This window comes from Cyphomyrmex costatus, unplaced genomic scaffold (assembly GCF_001594065.2).
Source record: "Cyphomyrmex costatus isolate MS0001 unplaced genomic scaffold, Ccosl1.0 scaffold344, whole genome shotgun sequence".
Lineage (NCBI taxonomy): Eukaryota > Metazoa > Arthropoda > Insecta > Hymenoptera > Formicidae > Cyphomyrmex > Cyphomyrmex costatus.
Genome location: NW_017277600.1, coordinates 1,033,712 through 1,055,371, shown reverse-complemented (window position 1 = coordinate 1,055,371; position 21,660 = coordinate 1,033,712). Strand labels below are relative to the sequence as shown.

The window sequence follows — 21,660 nt, the reverse complement described above, 5'->3', positions numbered from 1 at the left end:
GAAAGCTTTCGAATTTAGACAGAGAGAACGTATTTTATTTTTCTATGTCTCAGATAAAACAAGCATGAGTTTAAAAAAATGTTAGTATTTTTCTTTACTTGTCGTTCGATCTGTGTCAACATGGCATATTTGTAATAACAGTGCACTACTTCTCTATCGTTCAATCGCTTTTGTCTTAAAGGTAAAATGTTGTAAACATCTTGTATGCACAATAAAGTGGCACGCACATATTTTTTCCTCGGTGTAGCTCTATCACTAAGCGATGTTTACGGAATCGATGTGAGCTGACGTCGCAACGAGAACTACCGCTTTTAATTACGAAGACGCGCATATTAAAGTATCCTTGCATATTATGCATCAACATTTCAAAATAAATGTTTGGTATTTTCTTCTTGCTGATGTTGTCTATAAGAATTTCATTAATTCTTGCGAAATTGCGCGTATTACGTACCGGATGTCATTTTACATCAGAAAAAGATAATTAGCCGCATATCTCATGCGGGCGTAATTACAAAATTCGTTACTGATCTTCCTCGTGCGTAGGAGATTGCGTTTCTGCGTGTGTTTCTCGATTAATGTGACGGACGAACAAAACGCACGTCAAACTATTCGGTTCGGGCGATACCGAATCTGCTTCATTAGGAGATTCATTAGTCGCTCTGTAATTCAATATCAAACTGTAACAGCTGTCTTTGTGTTATAATTATAATTATCAGTATGTTATTAAATTTTATAGTAACTGTACTTATAGTAACTGTAGAATTAAGACAATATAAGTTTAAATATGTATTGTATTAATAAGATGTTGTAATTTTTAATTACTTGGCATTTAATATGAGATCTACTTTTTAGCAAATAATGTTGAAAATACTATTTTATATAGTATTTCAATCAATACTATTTTACGTGATATTTTTAATTAAAAAAAGAATAGTGAAAAACGTTATTAGCGCAATTTAAAAAATCGATCTGAATTACGTCAATGCAAGTATAGAAAGAATGTATCGAAAGAATTCAAATTAAAGAATTTAAGTTAATAATAGAAAGTAAGTGAAGGAGAGAACATTCAAAATTAATTTTATTACACTCGCAAAGCACCGAAACGTTCAGTCTAAAAATAATCAACTCTCAAAATATACTTCGCGATATCGCATTTATGTTTCTCATTCGATTTATCAGTAAGACGGTTTAAACTTGTCGTGATACTTACACAGAACATTTTGCATGATAAAAACTTATCTCTTAGTCGAAATACACGAAAAACATAAAAATGCATTTACGTTTGTCAAATTCAAATATCAAGTCTTTTTGCAATAAACTGTTCACATATCGTTTGAATATCAGTGTGAATATTAGTTTTTGTTAAGACCTTTTATTAAGGCCTCTTATCTAATTCGATATGCGATTATACTTCAAATATTAACTAAGTAGTTACTGTATGTTTTCAGTATCTTCTAATCTAAATTTTTAGCTTTATTAGATTTTACGTAAGATATGTTTGTTTAAGAAAACGAATTTATATATAACATTTTTATATAAACGATTCACGATTTATATCAAATTAACATAATGTGACTTTTATAGACAATAATAACAACATTGTTGTTTCATTGTACGGTTTCAAAATAATTTTCGAAGGTTTTTGAAGTAAAGGACACAACGCTTATTTTAAATTGAACAAAATATAATAATTAAAATTCTAAAGTAATAAAAAATAATAGTTTTTCTTTGGAATTTAATTCTTGAATATTTTACATTACATTTATATTAATGATAATGATATATGGAAGTCGGAGATCAAGGAAGTTCTTCAACCAAACTCATAATTACAGAATTAAAGAAAACAGACATTTTTTGTGTATCACACATAATTGTTTTTTTATCTTTTTTTAGAATCCAATTTGATAAAAATATTATCGCACATAGAAACCAGTTAATCCGGAAACTTCGATCGCAAAAACGATGTTTGTGATAAGTCTTTTCAGACATCAACAATTGTTTTTTTTCCGTATTTTGATATGTTCATGATATTAAAGACCTTGCGATATCAATGTCATTACCTTACTATCGAATACAGCATTCCTTTACTATAGAATTAAAATCAATGAAAGATTACATGTTACGTCTCAAAGAATTAAACGCGGGTTTACAACTACTTCTTTTTTCGTAATTTATCGCGAGTATTATCTATGGTGAGAGCTAACAGCTTTCAACTTATCTAAGCTGTTTTATCGCTTAGCATGATAGGTAATTCGTTTTGTTCTTATTGTCGTGATAACAATGCGTTGAATTCTAAGTTTTTCGTCGTTTGGATTATGTGGCTTTAAAATTATATAAGTGTGTATTTGCTTTCATCATTTATATGACGATAAATTGCCTCAATCTAAACATTTCTAGTTGCCGATCGGTATTTAAATATTGATCCAAGAATATGATGTTAATATCGTTTATGTTTAGCGTACAAATGTAACCGCCTTAAGCTGACAAATGTAGCAACCTTTATTTTACAGTGAACGTAGAATCCTCTAAATAATATCTAGCAGTTGTTTGGATCTAGCGACATGTTTGCCGCAGCAAATGTATTTTCTATTTTTATCTAACGCTTTGGCGATAAACCACACCTACGGAAGTAAACAGGCGATATTGCTATAGCGTTCCGATAAAGCGTAAAAATTATATAATATGTTTCTAATAATTATCAATTTTTAAAATCTAACACGTGAAACATAACTGATAATGAGGGTTTCTCAAATTATTTATATCCTTTATAGATTTTTTCACACGTTTCTTTAATTTATCTCTATTAATTTATTAGTTCTGTTATTTATTTAAAACATTTTAAAAAGTAGTAAAAAAGATTTTTATAAGATTTAAAATATTTAATAATTTATTTTTGATAAGCGCGCGAGAATGAAAAGATGAAATTTAATTCCACATATATCTTGCAAAGAGTTAATGAAGTATCTTTGTTTCGTGATTTTTGCACATTGCGACGCAACACGAAGGATTCATTGATCGTAGAATAATCACTTACCTCGAAGAATAAGAATGACACATGTAGGAATAATTATTAGGAATTATTCCACGTTCCGTGAATACTCTCGTCACAAAAATGCACCTTAGAAGTTGGCGTCCGTTTATCGACTCATTCGATAGACAAGTAATCTATGATTCTCGAGATTACTCGGCAACTTTAAAAAATAATTAAATTATCCAATAGTTATCACGTTTGCATCAGATTGCCACATGCTCGTGAGCAATTTTCTTTTTACGCACGGCGGTCATATCGTGTCGCCGTAATAGAAAAAGAACATAAGGCTTATTCTACAGTACGTATTAGTATATCGCAGCCATTTATGATATGAGCATATATTTACGGACTTATCACGTTAGCAGAAACCATAGAGTGAAAAAATACTTTCAATACCAAACCATAAAGTATAATATCATACGCAATAAAGATCTAAAAGCCGCGTAAATTGTAGTTAACGATAAGGAGTTACAATCAGCAATAATTTTTAGATCTTTTCGATATTATACAAGTAAAAAATAGAACATATATTTTATGTTAATTATTGTTATAAATAAATGTCAATATCAAAAGGAATTTTACCTCAAAATATGTATTTAGAGTAATGATAAAATTTATCGTACATGGATCGCCGTAAGTAAAGCCGTACTTTGACACGTGCTCTTATATGAATGATTTCATCACGCTTTATTATATATTTAAATATTATACCGTCATTACAAAAAACGCGCGATCGTTTTAATTGCTGTTACGCGAGAATGCGTAATCGTGGCGTAATAAATAATAAGCATACAGTCGACAAAGACGCGATATCATAGAATCATTGTTTCCCGACATGAAATAATAGTATTTTTTTTTTATTATGGGCTATACACCTACCGAAAAGTATCGGACTCTCGGATGATCAGCAAATAAGAGACTATGCTCTGATATGAGGGAGGGTTGAACTTGACATGTAGATTGGATAAAGCCAGCCAGTATAGAGATCTGTGATATCACACGGTCGAAAAAGTCAACGAATCCTCTTCCTCTTTATAGGTCGCCGCGTTCTGGATAAGAAAATACGAAAGTAGGCCAAAAGGATTTCGCGAAGCCGCGGTCGCATATTTGTCTCAGCTGATTTTTATGTGAAGATTTTCCTGATATTTGTGTCCTTGTCGGGTCGTCATTTTGTCATTCGAGTATCGCGGATAAAGGAATCGGGTTAAATTTATAATTTAACGTTTCTCGCGTAGCAACCGTTATTTAGAGATCAGAAATAACTACGTATGTCGTTATCCCATATAAGTTTGACATTTTCAACATCAATCGTGGCTTTCACGTGTCTTATCGATTCGGAGTATCCTCCTTTGTAGTCTGATCAAACGAATACTGATCAAACACGAAGGCATACATTCTAGAAAATGTTTAAAAATTAAGCTTGTCCGTTTCTACCCTTCATCGAAAATGTGTCCATATCCATTCGTGAAAATATTGAAGGATCTATCTATAATCGAATCGGCGTGAAACGTCGAGAAAAATATTAGAGCGATATCAGGTGACTACGTAAAGAAACGCAAAGAAAACAAACGATAACCCTGAGTATTCCTTTTCCCCCCTTCCCTCCACGTTTGACTTGGCGGACAATAATCATGGTGATTGCTGTATATAATGACTGTCCTGGTTCGCCGTGTTCTACGTCGTAACTTTCACGTAGACCCTCTCGTTCACATATTGACATGTATCGCACGAATGCTGTATTTGAGGAGATGGTTTTCTCGACCGGTTTTCACGTACCCGTGTATACAAAAAACAACATAATAATCGTATAATTAATGCTGGCAGTTAAATGCCATATGTTTGTATTTGCATGGAGTCGGACGTACTCTCGTCCTAGATTAAACGAATTTCACGTACGCGGAATATATGCACAACGCGACTTTCGAGCAATTCTGTCAGAAACTGGGTCACGCGCGCGCCAGCTATCGTGTTTTGACAATGAGGAGCTGCGCGAATAATCCTCTGATGGTGAACGCGACGTCGGGCGCCGAAGATTTTGGTGCAAATCGTGGCACGACACAGGGATTTCCCGGGAAGAAATACGTCTGGATCAACAAAACATTCGAAGATTTCGATGGACGATTGTAAATCTTATCAATCTGATAATATTTACTAATATCACTATAATAAATAACGTCACTTTCATCACAATTGATAAACTTTGTTATGTGGAACGGAAACATTACTGATTTCAATATAATTACAGAAAAGTTTGTTTGCTAAGTACTTTATATGCTTACACATTTTACGTAATTATTCTCTTCTCTGTAATAAACAATACACGAAGTCATCTAGTGGAAAGTGAATAAGGTTGTCTGGAAAGTTACGGAAATAGCCGGTACGACTGGTTAACTCAGCATTTATTCGGTTACCATTCGATGCTACAGCCAACGAAACTGTTTTATTTCCTGGTCATCTCTCGATCGATAAACAAAATGAAAATTTAATGTTATTTTAATTTGTTTAGTAAAGAATGATTTTATTATAGCCTAGTTGACACATGAACAATATACTGATAAAATATATGTATATGTTAGTATTTACAAAAAAGTAAATTAAAGATATATAATAAGACACGAACACAATTTTGTAACGCATAAAACTACCAAGCGAATTATGCAGCAAACATAATATAAGAAAGATATACATTCTACATTATTTATTGATATTTAAATCTTTTTTGTATTTCCTTTCAACGTATGCATTTCATAATAACAATTCATGTACCACATAAATAAACATAAATTGCTCCCAACGAAATTGTGCCAAAAATACCAGTTATCGTAATTTTTATTGACTCACATGTTGACGGGTATAAATGTCCATTTGTTGCCCATAAAAACATTACAGTAGTCTCGTAATCGTTACAAGAAAAGTATGTGGCTGTATTTACATTAGTTCAATTACAATGATTACACTTAGGATTATATGCTATTTATTTATATTACATATGTATATAGTCGCACCGATATAATAAATCGCAAATTATCAAAAGGTCAAACACCACAATGGCAGTGGTCGTCGAGACGGTTCGAAGCGCGATTAATAACCGTGGGTATATGTTTCATAATTGTTAAATCGAGGCTATATTAAAATTAAGGCAGTACATAATCAACGCGCGTAATCAACTTATACGAACTTCCTTCAAGAGTATGGCGTATTATTTTTCCATTCAATTAACTTGTAGCCTTTTCGAGCATTATTTGAACGCATTCGTAGCACGGTTAAGCTTCATTATAATTTTACTATCGAAATAACGAAGCTCTCGGTTCGCTTTCTTCCTAGAATTTTTCGCTACAGTTTATCGAAGCGAGAATCAGTAAGATCGAAACAGTAAGAACATCGGTTTGGTTTGATCAGTTAGTCTATTCGGACGTGTTTTGCTTTCATATTTACATTTATATTGGTTGTACATCAGCGCGTGTATTGTACATACACGAGTCATATGTATAAAATACAGATGAGTATAATCGTGCAGCATAATTGCGGTGGCCGGGCGTCACGAATTTTTTCAGCTACTAATTATGTTACTTTGATATTGCGAATAATACCGTGTATCGAGTTTAAAAATTAATGATTTTCAAATCGTTTTATTTACATTAAGAAGTTACAGAATATGCGTTAAAAAGCTGTAAGAGAAATAAAATATAAAATAACTTTTTAAATACGCGGATATAACATGATTCAGAAATAGACTATTCGATCATATGTTTTTTGTAATTACCAAATTTACTGAACAAGCGTCGCCTTTGACTGCACGTTTTTGGCACGATAAGTGATTTAGCTGGATTATCACGATACAATATCGTACGTGGTTACATATTTACAAGATTCGAACTGCCGGACTAATGAATCCTATTTTTTATTCTACACCGAAAGAACATTATATTACAATCATTTTTGTTCACCATAACGGTGTTGGTCAAGCGATTAGACTATTCCTTAGTCCTTTCTTCCTTTTTTACAAGTACATTTACAGTATTTACAAGAATTCGAAAGAAGGAATGTAACATTGTGTAATTTTGCCCGTAAGCATAGACAGATCGTATAATAAGATTTAAATTATCGGTTATTTTGCGGGCGTGTTGGATTGCTGGATTATTATCATTATCTTGAAGACGACTGCGAATATTTATCATTAACATTTAAATTTTACTACATTGATATTGTGAGAAATATCTTAGACATTACTAATGAAATTGTTAAGAGCTTGTGTTCTTAATATTCGATACACTAAAAAATCGCGCATTAATAATATAAAAATGAGTGTGTTCAAAATAATTATGCAGGATATAAAGAAATATAGACGAGAAATAATAAACATATCAACATAGATTACATCTGTACAAGTATGTGTGTAAATAAAATTAAATAAAATTTACGAAAGAAGGAAAAGGATGACAAAAGCAAAAATATAAACCACATCTTTATTAAAACGTTAATAAAAAAGAAATTATACGCAATAATCATCGCACTGAAAGACGAAATGTGCAAGTGTTTATGAAAGATTACAAAGATGCGCTGATGAATCGTGTACAAAGATTAAAAATTTGTCAATTCGTTCGAATACGACGCGAGGTATCTGAAACTATCATTTCAGAAGTAAATTAGTTTTGGAAGCTGATTTTCGGTCGCGATTTTTAAAGGACGGCTGCAGCGTAGATTGTTGCGAATAATTAAAATTAAATTGCTAAAACCAGATTACTGGCTCGATCTTGTGGCAACGATTAGATGTCTTATAAACCTAAGTAACTGATATTTAACGACGCAATATGAACCGAGTATCACGATGATAGACGTGCCTCTGATCTTGCGTAAATTTAAGGGAGAAAAGATTGACAAGGCAATCTTACAAAGGCGTAAAACGGGCTAAATCGCATACTAACTTAACGCTCGACGCACTACAGTACATCTTCAAATCGAAACTGGTTTAATTCGTGTTACGTGATCCGCATATTCTTTGACGAGATTGCACGTTGCGGTTTTTTCGACGAGAATATCGGATCAGGTTAACAACTCGAGTTAACGAATGGGAACGATACATAGATCGGGAATGTCGGGTTTAGCAAATTGTTTCGACGATTTTATTACAATATCAGACGCACGCATCGCGCGTTCTTGCGAATGAAATATATAAACTGCGATGTACTTCGCATATGCGCACATCGTTACGTATATCGAGATGTATATTTTTATGAGTAAACCTTATTTTTCTACATAGGGAATGTATCGCAATTCTTCTTTCTACATTTCAATCTTAGCAAAATAGATGATTGCAAGTCTGTATGTACATATAGTCGTCATTAAAACACATACGCATCCGCCGCTCATATCGTCGCCATTGAACACATGAGAGACAGGGGGGGAGAGAGAGAGAGAGAGAGAGAGAGAGAGAGAGCGAGCGAAAGAGAAAGAACGACGACATTAAAAATAATTATATGTAAAGAGAGTATTATTTTGAGTCTTCGTCTTAAATAGCACAGCCTTTGCTAAACCCGCTTCCGCATTCGAGTCAATGGCTCATAAAAAATTGTCGGTTAACTTAACTTCTTTATACGGCGAAACGAGTGACTAATTAACGTCACGGATCACAGCACCGTGAATTCACGATAGACAACTTCCTCGGGTGGGTTAATAATAAATTCACAAATTTTGTTGAATAACCACAGCATTCCTCCAAGTGTCACGTTGTAATTAATATATTTGACTATCTACCGTGACGCGACGAGATTTACAGGAAATTCCGCAAAAGCGTGAGAAATCGGAATGATATATTTTACATTCATGCTCGAACTATTTAACAACAGATTATATCGTTGATTGGCACGTGGATCGACCGAAAAAAATACATTTGCAGTTTGCGCGCGCGTTTAGAAGTTTTCTGACACAAAAGATTGAAGCATCCTAAAAATTGAAAAAAAACGTTTGTTTGTAATTGTATCTTTTCACATGTATTTGAAAAAAAAAAAGCAATCGCATTTTAAATTAAAGAATTACACTTCAAATGAGACATCATGTGTACAACTTGCGTTCCGTTGTCATTATAGAAATTGGCAGTTTACGAATATTGCAAGTTAGTTTTGCGTACCAGCCGCGTTAAAATATCTTATCAACCAGTTGTAAGTTTTCAAAAAAGTGTCTTACTTTCCTCGTTCGCAGCAAAGAAATAAATTTTCGAAGATTCGGGAGAGCCTCGCGGAACATTTCTTCAGCCATTCCCACAAACTTTTGCTTTGTTGTTGTTAAGTTCGAGCATAAATAAATACATAGAACCGTCGCGTTTCTCACTACACAAGATTTATAAATATTAACAGCCCAAGTTAGCACGTTATGCCACTCGCGTCTACTCGCACAGTATAAAGCACGTAAACCATGTAATACACGTACCTCATGTAATTTACTACACGATATAAAATGCGGCCTGGTCGTATTTACCCTTCAGTATCGACCCTTCAGGAACATATGTCGAAGTCTCTTGGTATTATCTTTCTCGTGAAGATATTTTTCACATCGATAAACGTTCGAAAGATTATTGTAATTTATGACTGTGTTTGTTTCCTTTCATTTTTGGAAATGTTAAACTCCATCGCACGTAAATTTAGCGAAAAGTTTAAAGATTAAATTTTTCTGATAATTACAGTTTCAGAAATGTAAGTGAAACACGAGGAATTATTACGTCAACGTTCTCGATGAACTCGATAAACTTATTCTTGTTTGCTCTTGCAGTTTCCATAGCAATAAACAGTCACGACCGTAGAGTTGGAGGAAGCTTTCAACAGTTTCGACGTGCTTTTCAAAATACGATATGTGCGGTAGACACGGTGCATGATGGACACCTGGTCCATCGATGGAGGGATGGAATGTATGCAAATTAGAAGGAATCGATATGCCCCCGAGGTGACACGGTGGATTACTGTGTCGTTTTGACGACCGATTAGGAATAAGGGAAAATTATTGTATACATATATATGTTGTATGGCTGCCGTTCTCTGTTACGGCGGAGAGTTGTTAATGTTCACTTGTGCGGTGAAGTCGAATTCTCTCGTTCACCGCGCCCCCACGACGACGTTACGTTGATCAACCTTATAATGGCTCGACACATTGTAGCTCGCACATTCTAGACGAGGGTGTTCGCGCGTCTTTTTCTATCCTAAATGCACGCGAAAAGTATCGACTTTTCTCGTTTCCGAAAAGAAGACGAGATTCTTCAGTCGACCGTGTCCTGCATGCAACGGTCGAACGGTTTCGCGCGAGTCCGGAAGAAGCTGGTTGCATCTACCGTTTAACTTTCTTAATGCATTCATTTCTTGTTTCGTACGACTGAGTTTTAAAAGAAAATATTCGATTAATAACAAGCAACAATTGACGTTAATGCCTGAGAATTAACTGTATCGACAGACTTGATTAATTAATTTTTTGGTTGATATTTCCCGTCTCTTTAAATTGTGGCCCCGACTTATGTAATAGAAAACGAAAATGCGGTTAACTGTGATTAGCGACGATAATCGATGTTGATGCAATCAACCTTAAGACGTCTCAAGAGAGATCGAATTGCGAGTACCAGGCATTGGATGAGATTCCATTGTTTGCCCTAGGAGTATCGATTTTCCGTGGAATCGAGTCCGTCGCTTTGAGTGTCACTTGTGATCGCTTGTTGACTTGTCGGTTTGAGTAGTCTGGATATATCAGAATGAATACATCCGATTCGAGAATATCCATTTTGTGCGTACAATCAAACGGTTTAATTAAACGAGTTATATTCTCGATACTCGAAAAATTTGTAGATCATATTATACATATTTAAATGAAAGTTAATTTAATGTTTGGAAGAAGTATTAGCAAAAAAAATACATTAATATTGTACAATCATTATGTGCAATATCTATATATCTAAAATTTGTTTTACTCTAGAAATAGTATATATTTCGTAGATTTGAGTTGAACATTGAACGAATAAGATCTTCCACGATTTTTAAAAGATTCTATTTCGATATATTAGATTTATGTGAAATTTTTGAAGCAATCATTTGAGAGTGGATCTCGCAATTTTTGAGAGAAATATTTTGGTGCGCGATTCCTCGCAAAGAAGTAAATACGTTTCGCAGGCAGTAACGTCAAGATGAAACATCGAAACGTTTCGCTCCGATGATGAAGACAAACGTTACATCGGACATTTCACGACCGATATACCGCGATGCAGTCGTTGAAAAACCTTGTTACTGAACATTTGCGTCGCGACAACCAGCGTCTTCTCGTCGATGTTAGATAGTGAGAGAAATTGATCTTAATTAATGAAATAAATAATAACCGCGAGATGAATTTTCTATTCTAATGTTGGATGATAATTTGCTAAAAATTAACATCTTGAAATTAAAGATATTATTAACTTAAATTTAGGCCGATATATTTATAATCAGTTTTTATATTTCGTATAAGTTTCAGATATCATAGACCAGTTACAGAACTTGAGACGATTACATTACTCAAGACGATCTTAAAATAAGAATCACTCAATATCGGCCTAAATTTAAATTATGTAATACATTTAATCTCAATGAGATCTCAATATATAAATACTAATTCTTTTTTTGTATAAATTTGATTCTCATTTTACTATGTTAGCATGTACAACTTATATCTCCGTATATCTTTGTATAGAAATAATTAAATGTAGATAATATATATAATATTATATATTTTAAAATTTTATATAAATCATTAAATTACTATGCAATAAATAAACGATGTGCATGTAGATATCTTTAAAAAATTAATTTTTCAGATTACTCCGTCTGTATTTACGATAAGAAATCTATTCTTCAAGAGCGATGTTAATCAGCGCACGATTACAAAGAATGAACAAGAATAAACTTCGGGAACAATCAATTTCTCTCATTATTCGACAAATCGGATGATTAATCGATTGGACGGTATGGAAGGAGCAAGACGGGGTCGTCGCACGCGACTCAGATATTTACAAGTCGAAGGATTCGAACGGTGCAAAATGCAACGCTGTCGGGCGGATCTGATTATCGTTGGAGAATCGCATTCGGCATCCGGTCAGCGGTGTTGCCTCGATCGTGAAAATCCTTCGAAGTAATTCGTCTTCTCTTCGTCCGGGAAAAGATCCAGTTGGTCCACTCGTCAGAGCTCTGAGTTCGCGTCGAGACTTTGTAATTCGATCAACGTAGCCGGTTAGCATCTATAGAGAAAGATGCTAAACTGCCGTGGGGGCACGCGATTGTCAATGCCACTTCGCCTTTTGCGCGAATATATCCGCGCGCAGATTCTGCGCGAAGCAGATTCCCAGAATCTGAAAACAACAAGGACATTCCGTTTATTGCTTCGCCACAAAATAGCCACGATAATTAGAAACTTTTAGCATTTTCACAAAATATTCATGAATATTTTAAACGTCGCTTTAATTGATATCCGATATGATCTGTCAAAAGTAGAAATAATATTTCTCTTGCTACTGTCAAGTAACCGAGAATTTTCAAGAATAGTTTACAAAATATTGTTTTAGTTTAGTAAGAATAATTAGAAAAAAATGCTTTAATCATTTTTATTATAATATATTTATAAGGTCACATGTTTTTATATTTAAAACAACTGAAATTAATGAAAATCTGCCACGATTTAAATTTGTGAACATGCTAGTGTTATTTATGACTACAGAAATTTAAATATAAAATACATTGATATAAAATACATAAAATTTAACGAAGAACCGATAAATTTTTTAATTGAAAGAAAATGACCGAAATTAAAATTTAGCAATATTTGTGCTTGTAGTCAGTATGCGCTACATTTATACACATCTCTAACTTTGGACAATTAAATACATACATGTAATATTGTACGTATAATTAGTAAACACAATTAGTCTGAATAATTGAATCGTACATAACATTAAGATGCAATCGATAAGTTCTAATACAACGAGCGGTATCAACATGCTTTGACATCTACTTGTACACTTATTAACACATGTAACGAGAAAATTCATTGCGCAAAGTAAGCACGAATTTAAAATCCGTTAATGAAATTCAAGAGAGGCTCTATATTACGCTGATAAACGCACTTGCGCCGTGTAGCTTCGTGTTATTATGTATCTCGCATCTACTTTACGTCTTCCTGCGTGTAACACTGCGAATGAAACAGGTAGTCAGCGCTGCAAGCACGGGTAAAGTCTCACCTTATTTCCTTTAGGGCATGCAACGGCTCCATAACGCAGCGGTCCGCATCGATGAATACATCGCGAGAAACGTGCTAAAATCTCGTTTTAACACTTTGAATCAATGACGGCAATCTTGAGCGACATAGAATATATCTGAATCGCAAATTGAAAATTAAGCGAGAGTTGTACCAAGAGTTTGAGTTTTCCATTACGAACTGAATTTTAAAAGACTCTCAGCTACCGCAAAACGTCCAGGCGTTTCAAAATAACGTTTTACGACCAAGATTTCCATCTTCATGCCCCCGCCGCAATTGACGCTTCATTATTTAATTTAGTCAAGTGTTGAACGTACGGGGATTCAAAGTGTTAATTACTCGCGCGAGTCAAAGTTGAGGCGTACTTCCACGTACTCGTTGAAAGTTTATCGATGCGTGCCAAAGATCGGAGCTTGTACTTATAGTAATGCATTTTAGTGGTGTATACCTGAGTGAATGCTGTGCCAACCGCACCGCTGGCAATCGCGAGGAGATTTCGTTCGATCCACTCCTCGCCGGCCTGTATGCAACCTTTTTCGTAAATCACTTTGGCGACCTCAAAGTTCTGTAAAAAAAGAAAAGGAAACTGCTACTTCGCTTACCGTCAGCTGTCCCCCCTTCCCCGATGTTACGCTACTATTATAGTTGTTAGTCCAGGACAATTTCTCGATGGCGGTGGTCATTTAGTTCCGTGAAGGTTTCCGTAGAGAAAGTGAAAGGATAGCTGCACCGTTGTTTATGTAACTCTGATTTACCGTCGATCGCGTCAATCGGTTGCTATTTTAATGCGCGCGTGTCGTAATCGATTTAAACGTTCGTCGCGACGCGCCGTTTCGCCATGTATACGCGAATTGCGGCAATGTCGGTTTCAACGATAGTTAATAACATGAGCTACACAAAAATGACGCGGCACTTTATGAGTCGTGTCGCGCGCGCACGCTCGGTGCATATTTTAAACTATATTACAGCAAATCTTATTCTGTCCTTACAAGAAGAGATTTATTTAGCACGAACGAAAATGATCAGCGTTTCAAAAGATTACAATGCGCTCGAATATCGCCATAAACGGAGCGAACGAAAAACCACTTGCGAACGAGAGCGAGAATAAAATCACCGATGATAACTCTCGGTCGCGGAAACGACGAGAACTCGCGAGAACACTGAAAAGGTCAAACCGTCCTCGCTTTTACATCCCGCCAGCTCGACCTCGTTCTTCGTTCCGTTAAGTGAAAACTCAATAAGGTACTTGGTCCGGTCGACGCGTTTCCTCTCTGAGTTTTTCACGATTCCACCATGAGAACTATATCACTCGGAGGAAAGCTCGTCCAGGGTGAACCAAAGAACGGTAACGTACGTTATATACGAGAATGACGTTCTTAAAAGAGTGATATCCTGACTCTCGGTCGCGGAACAATGAATTTCGCCGCTTAAATTTTCTAGCAAAGTCTCCTGCCGGTAACTTCAATTTCCAGTCATATAAAGGTAGCAACCTAATTTATTAAGAACGGATGGGGGATCCGCGGGCTGCGCCGGAGGGGCGTAAATCGAGCTAGGATCCTAAAGTGGATCCAAAGAAAGAGGAGGAGGAGGAGGAAGAAAACGGAGGAAGATTTCAAACGAAGGGAGTGAAGGGTACGTACGTACTCGAGAAAACAGTATATATCTATATATCAAATATATATATACATGAGTGCGCGGAAAGGGGAAGCATGTATGGGGCATTTACGGGGGTCGGGGGTGGGTGGAGAAAGAGCCTAAGTAACAAGCCCATTCTGTTACGCCGTGCCTCTCGCGTTTACCTTCAAGAAGCCGAGGAGTAACTACGCAAGGCTTTCAAGCTGCTACTTCATTTACACCTTTTATCCCTCGCTTCGCTATACCGAACTTTTCCTCAATATCGCCTCCACCTCGATACGCGAGCGATATTGTGCGACTCTCTCATTAGCGGGGCGTTAGATGCCCTAATTACTTAAGAGTTTCCGTTCCCTGTCGAAAGACTCCGGCTTGGGCGCGGAAACTGCTAATTTATTCTGGCTCTTCAACGTCGCGCGCGTCAAAGCGGCCGACGATGCGCGCGATGACAGGCAGCGGTGAGATTGGGGAAGACCGAAGGCGGAAAATAGACGACGAGGGTCTGGTGTGTACCCAACGTGACTTTGGTTAAGCGCAGTTAATTGAGGCTCTGACAGGGCGTAAGCTTACGAGTGGCGAAAATTTTTCAGCGCCGGGCGAGAGAAGATTAATTTGACGGTGGAAAAAGCCTTTCAAGCGCCAACGTGCCACTCGTTTCTCTCTATTCATCTCCACTGTTCGTTCAGCTACTTGCCAGCATTTCTCACTTCAGGAACGAGATCCTTACCCGGGCGTTTTTCGGGCGTCTCGCGCGGAACAGCGCGCGGTGATGGCAGCCTCCCTATTTTAGCGTACTATAATCTGCTGTATTAGCATAGATAACATCGCAATTCTGGCGCGGTACAATCGCGCGCGCGCGCGCGCTAGCGTATAGATAAGCGCGCGATTATAGCGTAGCATAATCCCGGGCTCTAGCGTAGTAATATAATCCCGTGATTTTAACGTAATATGATTCTGTGCCTCGGCCGGTCTGCCTTGTACGTAATTCTACCGTATAATTGCTCGAGCGATGTTACTTTATGACTGCGATCTACTTTACGATAATCTTTCTCAATCAGTATATAAAGAACCAACATAAATCTGAGATATTCAGGTAACGTGAAAAATCGCCTGATGCAATTTTACATTTTTTGTGATCGCCCCAAAATATCACATTTTTTTTCCAAATCAATTTACCACCCCATTGAATCGTTAATTTCGTAGCTACATATTGACAAACCAACGGTTAAGTTAATCGCATTTTAATAGCAAATTTAATTATGAATTTCTCGATAATTTTCGATTAAACGTGTCAATTAATGTAATATTAATGTATGCCAGTTTACCAGCCGATATGTCAATATATGCAATCTTGTTGCGATGTAATTGGATGCGAACACCGTCGAAATAACAATAAAACTCGTCGGCCGCGAAATTGAAATTTGAATAATTAGCATGGAATTAATATAGTCATTCTGAGAGAGAGAAAGAGGGAGGGGGGAGGAGAGAGAGAGAGAGAGACGCTCATGCTTATGACGCGTAAACTGGTTCCTCGGACGTTCGTTGCGTATCGGAGTGAGGCAGTATAATTCTAGCTGTCAAGATTATACATAGTGGATTAGTAATTTACCATACTGATTATGAGACAGGAAAAACTTATATTATTGCATCGCGTGCCAACTTCATATAAGCGCTTTTATAGAATAGTTGCATGGTGCGCTTATGACTTACGCTCCTATCTTCATTAAGGTATATAATGTGCTCAACTATGCAGAAAGTAGCTGTTTCCGAAAGAAAAAGAAGACGGACGGAGGTGGCTGTTGTTTGAAATCATGTGATATTTTTCGGGGAATTAATAATAATTAACCTCCGTTATTCTGAAGCAAAAAAGTTAGCGAATAAAGAGCATTAAATTTTTTACCTATTGCGAATTTGATTCGAGATAGTGAGATATCCAGGTTAATATGGAGGTCAATAATTAGGTGAAATTTCAAGAAGTAATCGTGGTACTTTGCGTAAAAGATTACCGATAAGCATAAAATATAATACGGAAACGTATATGGATGAGATTTCCATATTACATTTTATGCATATCAGTATACTTTTATACGCAAATATTATCTTTTGAAAATTTATCTATGAAGAATCATTATCATAAATGTTCGCTGCAAGTATATCGGTAGATATGTGAAGTGGCTACTCGATTTTTGCGAAATCAAGTCTGCACGTACATATATATGTCAGTGGAGATATTCGGTGCACGCGCAACTGAATACTGTAATACGAACCGTGTGTTGTCATGCGGAACACAAAATTCCTTCGGACAGTTACGCTTTGATGGCTATACCGCAAGTTTTCTACGCGTGACGTTTTTGTTTAGAAGCGGGATATACATAGTACTTACCGTATCGATTCTCCCTCAGCTGTCGCATATTGATACAAAATGCATCGTCGGAAATACGATGTACACGTCATTGCTGATACTTACTTGCTATCTGACCCATATAACGCAGAGATATGCTTAAGCGATACGTAACGATGGTATTTTTAAATTTGAAAATGCGTATACGCTATCGAACAAAACGCATTAAGCAAAAATTACAACGATATATCAAATATACAGACTGCCGTGGAACTGCGACATTATCACGAATCACCGGATGTCCTTTTCATTGCATCGATTTTTTTTTAAAGCGGTTTGAAATCGAATTTCTCTCACACAATAAACAATTTGAAATTCTTATATAAGTTAAAAGGGCATTCGGCGGTGATATTCGCGGTGCAGAATTTTATCACGTCTACATCTAACATACATGCGATCACGTTCGTAAACAGCGAATCATCTTTACTGAAGTAACCGAGAAGCTGGGAAATTGCAACTTTCTCGCGCGTAAAGTCAGTCGCGAGTCGAGACACGCCGCGCGGAAAGCATCGCGCTTAATGGAATTAAAGCTTTAACAGTAAACCACTTTGCATCGCTCGGTCGATCGGCTCCGCCTGCCCGCCGGTTCTTGCCCAAGTTTACTTTTTCCGGTCTTTGCACCGCATGTCGGTGTAAAAATGGATCGATCAGCGCGTCTAGAATATTCATCACACACGTATATAGGTACGCCTTTAGAAAGGTAAGTAAGGCAACGCCATTGAGGTGTAATAGCGCGCGTTACGTATTAGACGATGGAAATACACGCTCGCGCGCGGATGTCACGCCGAGTGCAACGAACGATAGTCCGCGTACTTTCCTTTCCCTTCCGTGACGGCGGTCGCGCTATCAATCTCCGTGCTCGCGAGCGTTATATTGGTACGGTATTTCTCTCGCCGCAAAATTCATACGCGATTCCTCTGAAAATCCGCGTTGCCTCGTATTTCTCGCGAGATTCTTCGTCGCGCCGCGCAATTCCGCTCGAATAAAATAGGAACACTCGCGGAAATAGAAATATCACTCGCGGATTGCTGTTTACGTAGACAACTATATCTGGAAAAATATGATAGAACTGAAACCTGGGGAAAAATATATTATAGAATATCTATATAGTATCTAAACGTTCTATCTGTTATATATTATCTTAAGATTTTCTTTTAATAATGATATTCTAACTCGTCTTTTTTTCCTTTTGGTAAACTTGTTTACGCAAAAGCACCGTATTTTCATTTCCGAATTAGTTTAGGTAGAATATTTTGCGGGAAAAGAACGATCGATCGACGAAATTAATTTCATTTTAATAAGTCGGTCAATGAACGAAGAAAGTTGAGGCTTCCCAGCTTAACGGACGACAGTTTTCAGGATAAAAGTACCTGCAGAACCATGGTGCTGACCACGGTACCAGCGACGGGTACGAGGTTCAATTCTAGCCACTCCTCACCCGCTCTTAGGCAACCCCGCTCGAATATACTCCTCTCTCCCGTCTGCATTGGCCCGAGGGGATAAATAGAAATAATTTAAAAAGCAGCACACACAAGGGTACTTGCTCGAGCTCAGAGACTCGAAATTACGCCGCCCGGTTGTGGCTGCGGTCCACCGATAACGCGAGAGCAAACATCGATACTACGCTTCGTTCCCTTCGTTGACGACAACAAGAGTGCTCTTTGGGCGTGAATGAGGAAACGACTCGCGTTTTCTTCTTAATCGCGACCCACACGACGTATAAATATATGTTTATGCCACGAGAATCCACAAAGCACGCCCCAGGGGAGAGGAAAACTTAAGAGGGTTTATCGACTGACGCGCAGGCATAACTTAGCGGTTTAAACCACAGGGGGGAAGGTAAGAGAAATGTAATAAGGTGTTCGTGATGCTCGTCGTTGCATGAAGCGATGTGGAGTGTAGGGTGTAACAATTGAGAGACTGAGTATTCGCGCGGTGTGGTATACACGTAACGTCGATTCTCGTCTGCGTGTAGCGAATTTTTACGGGATCCATTCACGGTGATTCGACTGCGCGTTTGGAGTTTTTATTTTTATTTGCGAACTAAAACTCTCTCTCTTTTCTCTCTGATCGAGTATGATAATCGTTTCGAATTTAATTGTTATTTCTAATTTACATGCGATACATATACCGCGTACCCGTGATACACGTATAGATAATATCGGTGACATTTAATATACTGGCACGGAAAAAGCGCTTTATCATTATTTATTTACTCGCGTTTTATCAGCCCGTAACGCATCGCGGCGCATTTAATGGTTCTCCGACAAAAAAAATATAATTAAGCGACAAGGGCTTCACTCGATGAAAGCGTAATTAGCGCGGGGGCGGGTTTCGAGCCATTACATCGGGAATGATATACCTACTCTTAAAATAAAGCCTCCACAGAAGTTCTTATCCCTCTGCCCTCAACCTATCCTTCCTTTTCTCTCCTCGTTCTCTGGACTCGACCATTTTCTCTCTAATTAAGTTCCACAGTTTCTTGACCCGGATCGTTTTTGCCCGCGCTTGTAGACACTGTGTAATCGTGCGCGCGCGACCCGCGCAAAACTACCCCGAAGAACTACTTCGCTATCTCGAATCTGGCCCCCGCGCGATAGAGCGCGATTCCAAAGACAAATTATTCGGCCCCTCTGAGGCACGTTCCACTTGGTTTACCGTACTTTCGTAACGGTGGTACGAAATGACACAAGTTTCCAATCGGAAACAAGGCGAAACTAGAAACGGTCGGAACGCTATACGGAGTGTTACTCGTAATATGTGGGTGTATAGAGTATATCAGTTACAATAGTTTGTGAAAGGTAGAGGAGTTTATAAGATATAATTATGATGAGAGGACTTTGGCAGAGGATGAACTTAAAACCAACGCAAAGAACGAGGAAGAACATAAGAAGAGACGAAAATATATACTTGATCGACAATAATGTGTTTGCGTAAGAAAAACTATTATTTTCGTATCATTATTTAATTCACGTTAACTTTTCAAATCCGGCTTTTTACGACAAACGTTGTTATCACACGATAAAAATAAAATAAGTATAATGCTTTTATATCGATATTAGTGAGAGAATAAAGATGCTATACTTACATAACTGGGCTTTCTTACATCATAACCGCATTGTTTGTTTTTAATGATTTCCTGAAACAAATAAGAAGACGGTTTTACTTTCAACGGTAGAATTAGTATTCGTAAAATGATTCTGTAAAGCGGTAGCAACGCGAATACTATAATCAGTATGGGGAGAATTACATTAGGTTTTCGCTTGCAACAGCTAAAAGGCACGCCGCACGCTTCCCTCGAGCCTATGTCGCTCGACGAACAATTAAAATAATTGTTGCGGTCCCAATCCTTCGGGCCCTCGATGCCGCAACATTGCAACTGAAAAATAAAACGACAAATTTTATAATATTACGAACATATACGTTAACAGAATCGCTATATTTTTTAGTCTGCTATGGATTGCTATGGATTTTTACGAATTTTACGATCTACACATCTACAGGATTTTATTGTTTTCTATGTGGGGTAGTTGGGCAGGAAACTCGCCGCAATTTGTTCGCATGCAGACAAGAATATTATCCGTGCGAGACCAAAGTCTGGGAATCGCGTTCAAAACATTCTCTAAGGTTCGGAATATTTTGCATCATTGGCGGCGATATGATCAATCGCAGTCGAATTTGCGATGAATATCACGAGCGGGTATGAATTTCAAACGCCGTCATAAATAATTCCGACGGCGCTGGAAATTCAGTCGGGGCAATATTAAATACGCGATTTAAAGGATCGTTCGATAAAGAAGGAAGAAAGAATCATCGTACGGTCCGAAGACACCGGATAATAAACGTAAGAGAAAAAAAGATCTCGCTGCAAAAGGAGCCGGGTATTAAGGCAAGGAGAAAAAGACCGTGGAATGACGTGAGTTGGATTCAGTTGGCAAGGAGGCTTGGCCGCGATCGAAGTCCCGAGACCTTCATTAAACCCCAATATCTGTCTCTTATACGAGCGTGAAGCTTTATTCTTCTTTCTCAACTATACCCGTATGCGTTCCCATTGGTTGCGGTTCAATAATTTTTTCACACGCTAATCTGCAGGCCGTTAAATGTAAAAATCAAAAGATGTATTTTTTTATAAAGAATGCTTGATAATTCTTTCCTTTAAATGCGACAATAATTCTGCATATCACTTGTGTAATAGCGTTATTTGCATCGATTATTTGCAATAATTAATCCATCGATCTTGCAAACGTTAATTCGTTTGGGAAAATCTCTTGCCAATAATAAGTATAGCATATGTTATATCGCGCTAGTTAATATTATGCCATATGTGTTTGATTAATCAGCC

The 21,660-nt window shown here is 37.1% G+C and overlaps 1 protein-coding gene across 3 annotated transcripts in view; it reads right to left on the bottom strand.

Moving 5' to 3' along the window:
* Positions 1 to 12,205: 12,205 nt before the first annotated feature.
* Positions 12,206 to 21,660, bottom strand: part of Tsp26A (Tetraspanin 26A) — a 112,927-nt gene continuing 103,472 nt past the window's right edge. Inside the window, exons 6-10 of one of the 3 annotated variants that reach the window (XM_018542770.1) lie at positions 20,569 to 20,697; positions 20,407 to 20,457; positions 18,689 to 18,799; positions 13,734 to 13,850; positions 12,206 to 12,383 (exon numbers count right to left, since the gene is read on the bottom strand). In XM_018542770.1, the coding sequence (XP_018398272.1) occupies positions 12,315 to 12,383; positions 13,734 to 13,850; positions 18,689 to 18,799; positions 20,407 to 20,457; positions 20,569 to 20,697 (477 nt within the window). In that variant the 3' untranslated portion in view covers positions 12,206 to 12,314. The remainder of the gene's footprint in view (positions 12,384 to 13,733; positions 13,851 to 18,688; positions 18,800 to 20,406; positions 20,458 to 20,568; positions 20,698 to 21,660) is intronic. The other 2 variants (XM_018542771.1, XM_018542772.1) reach the window with 2 other exon arrangements.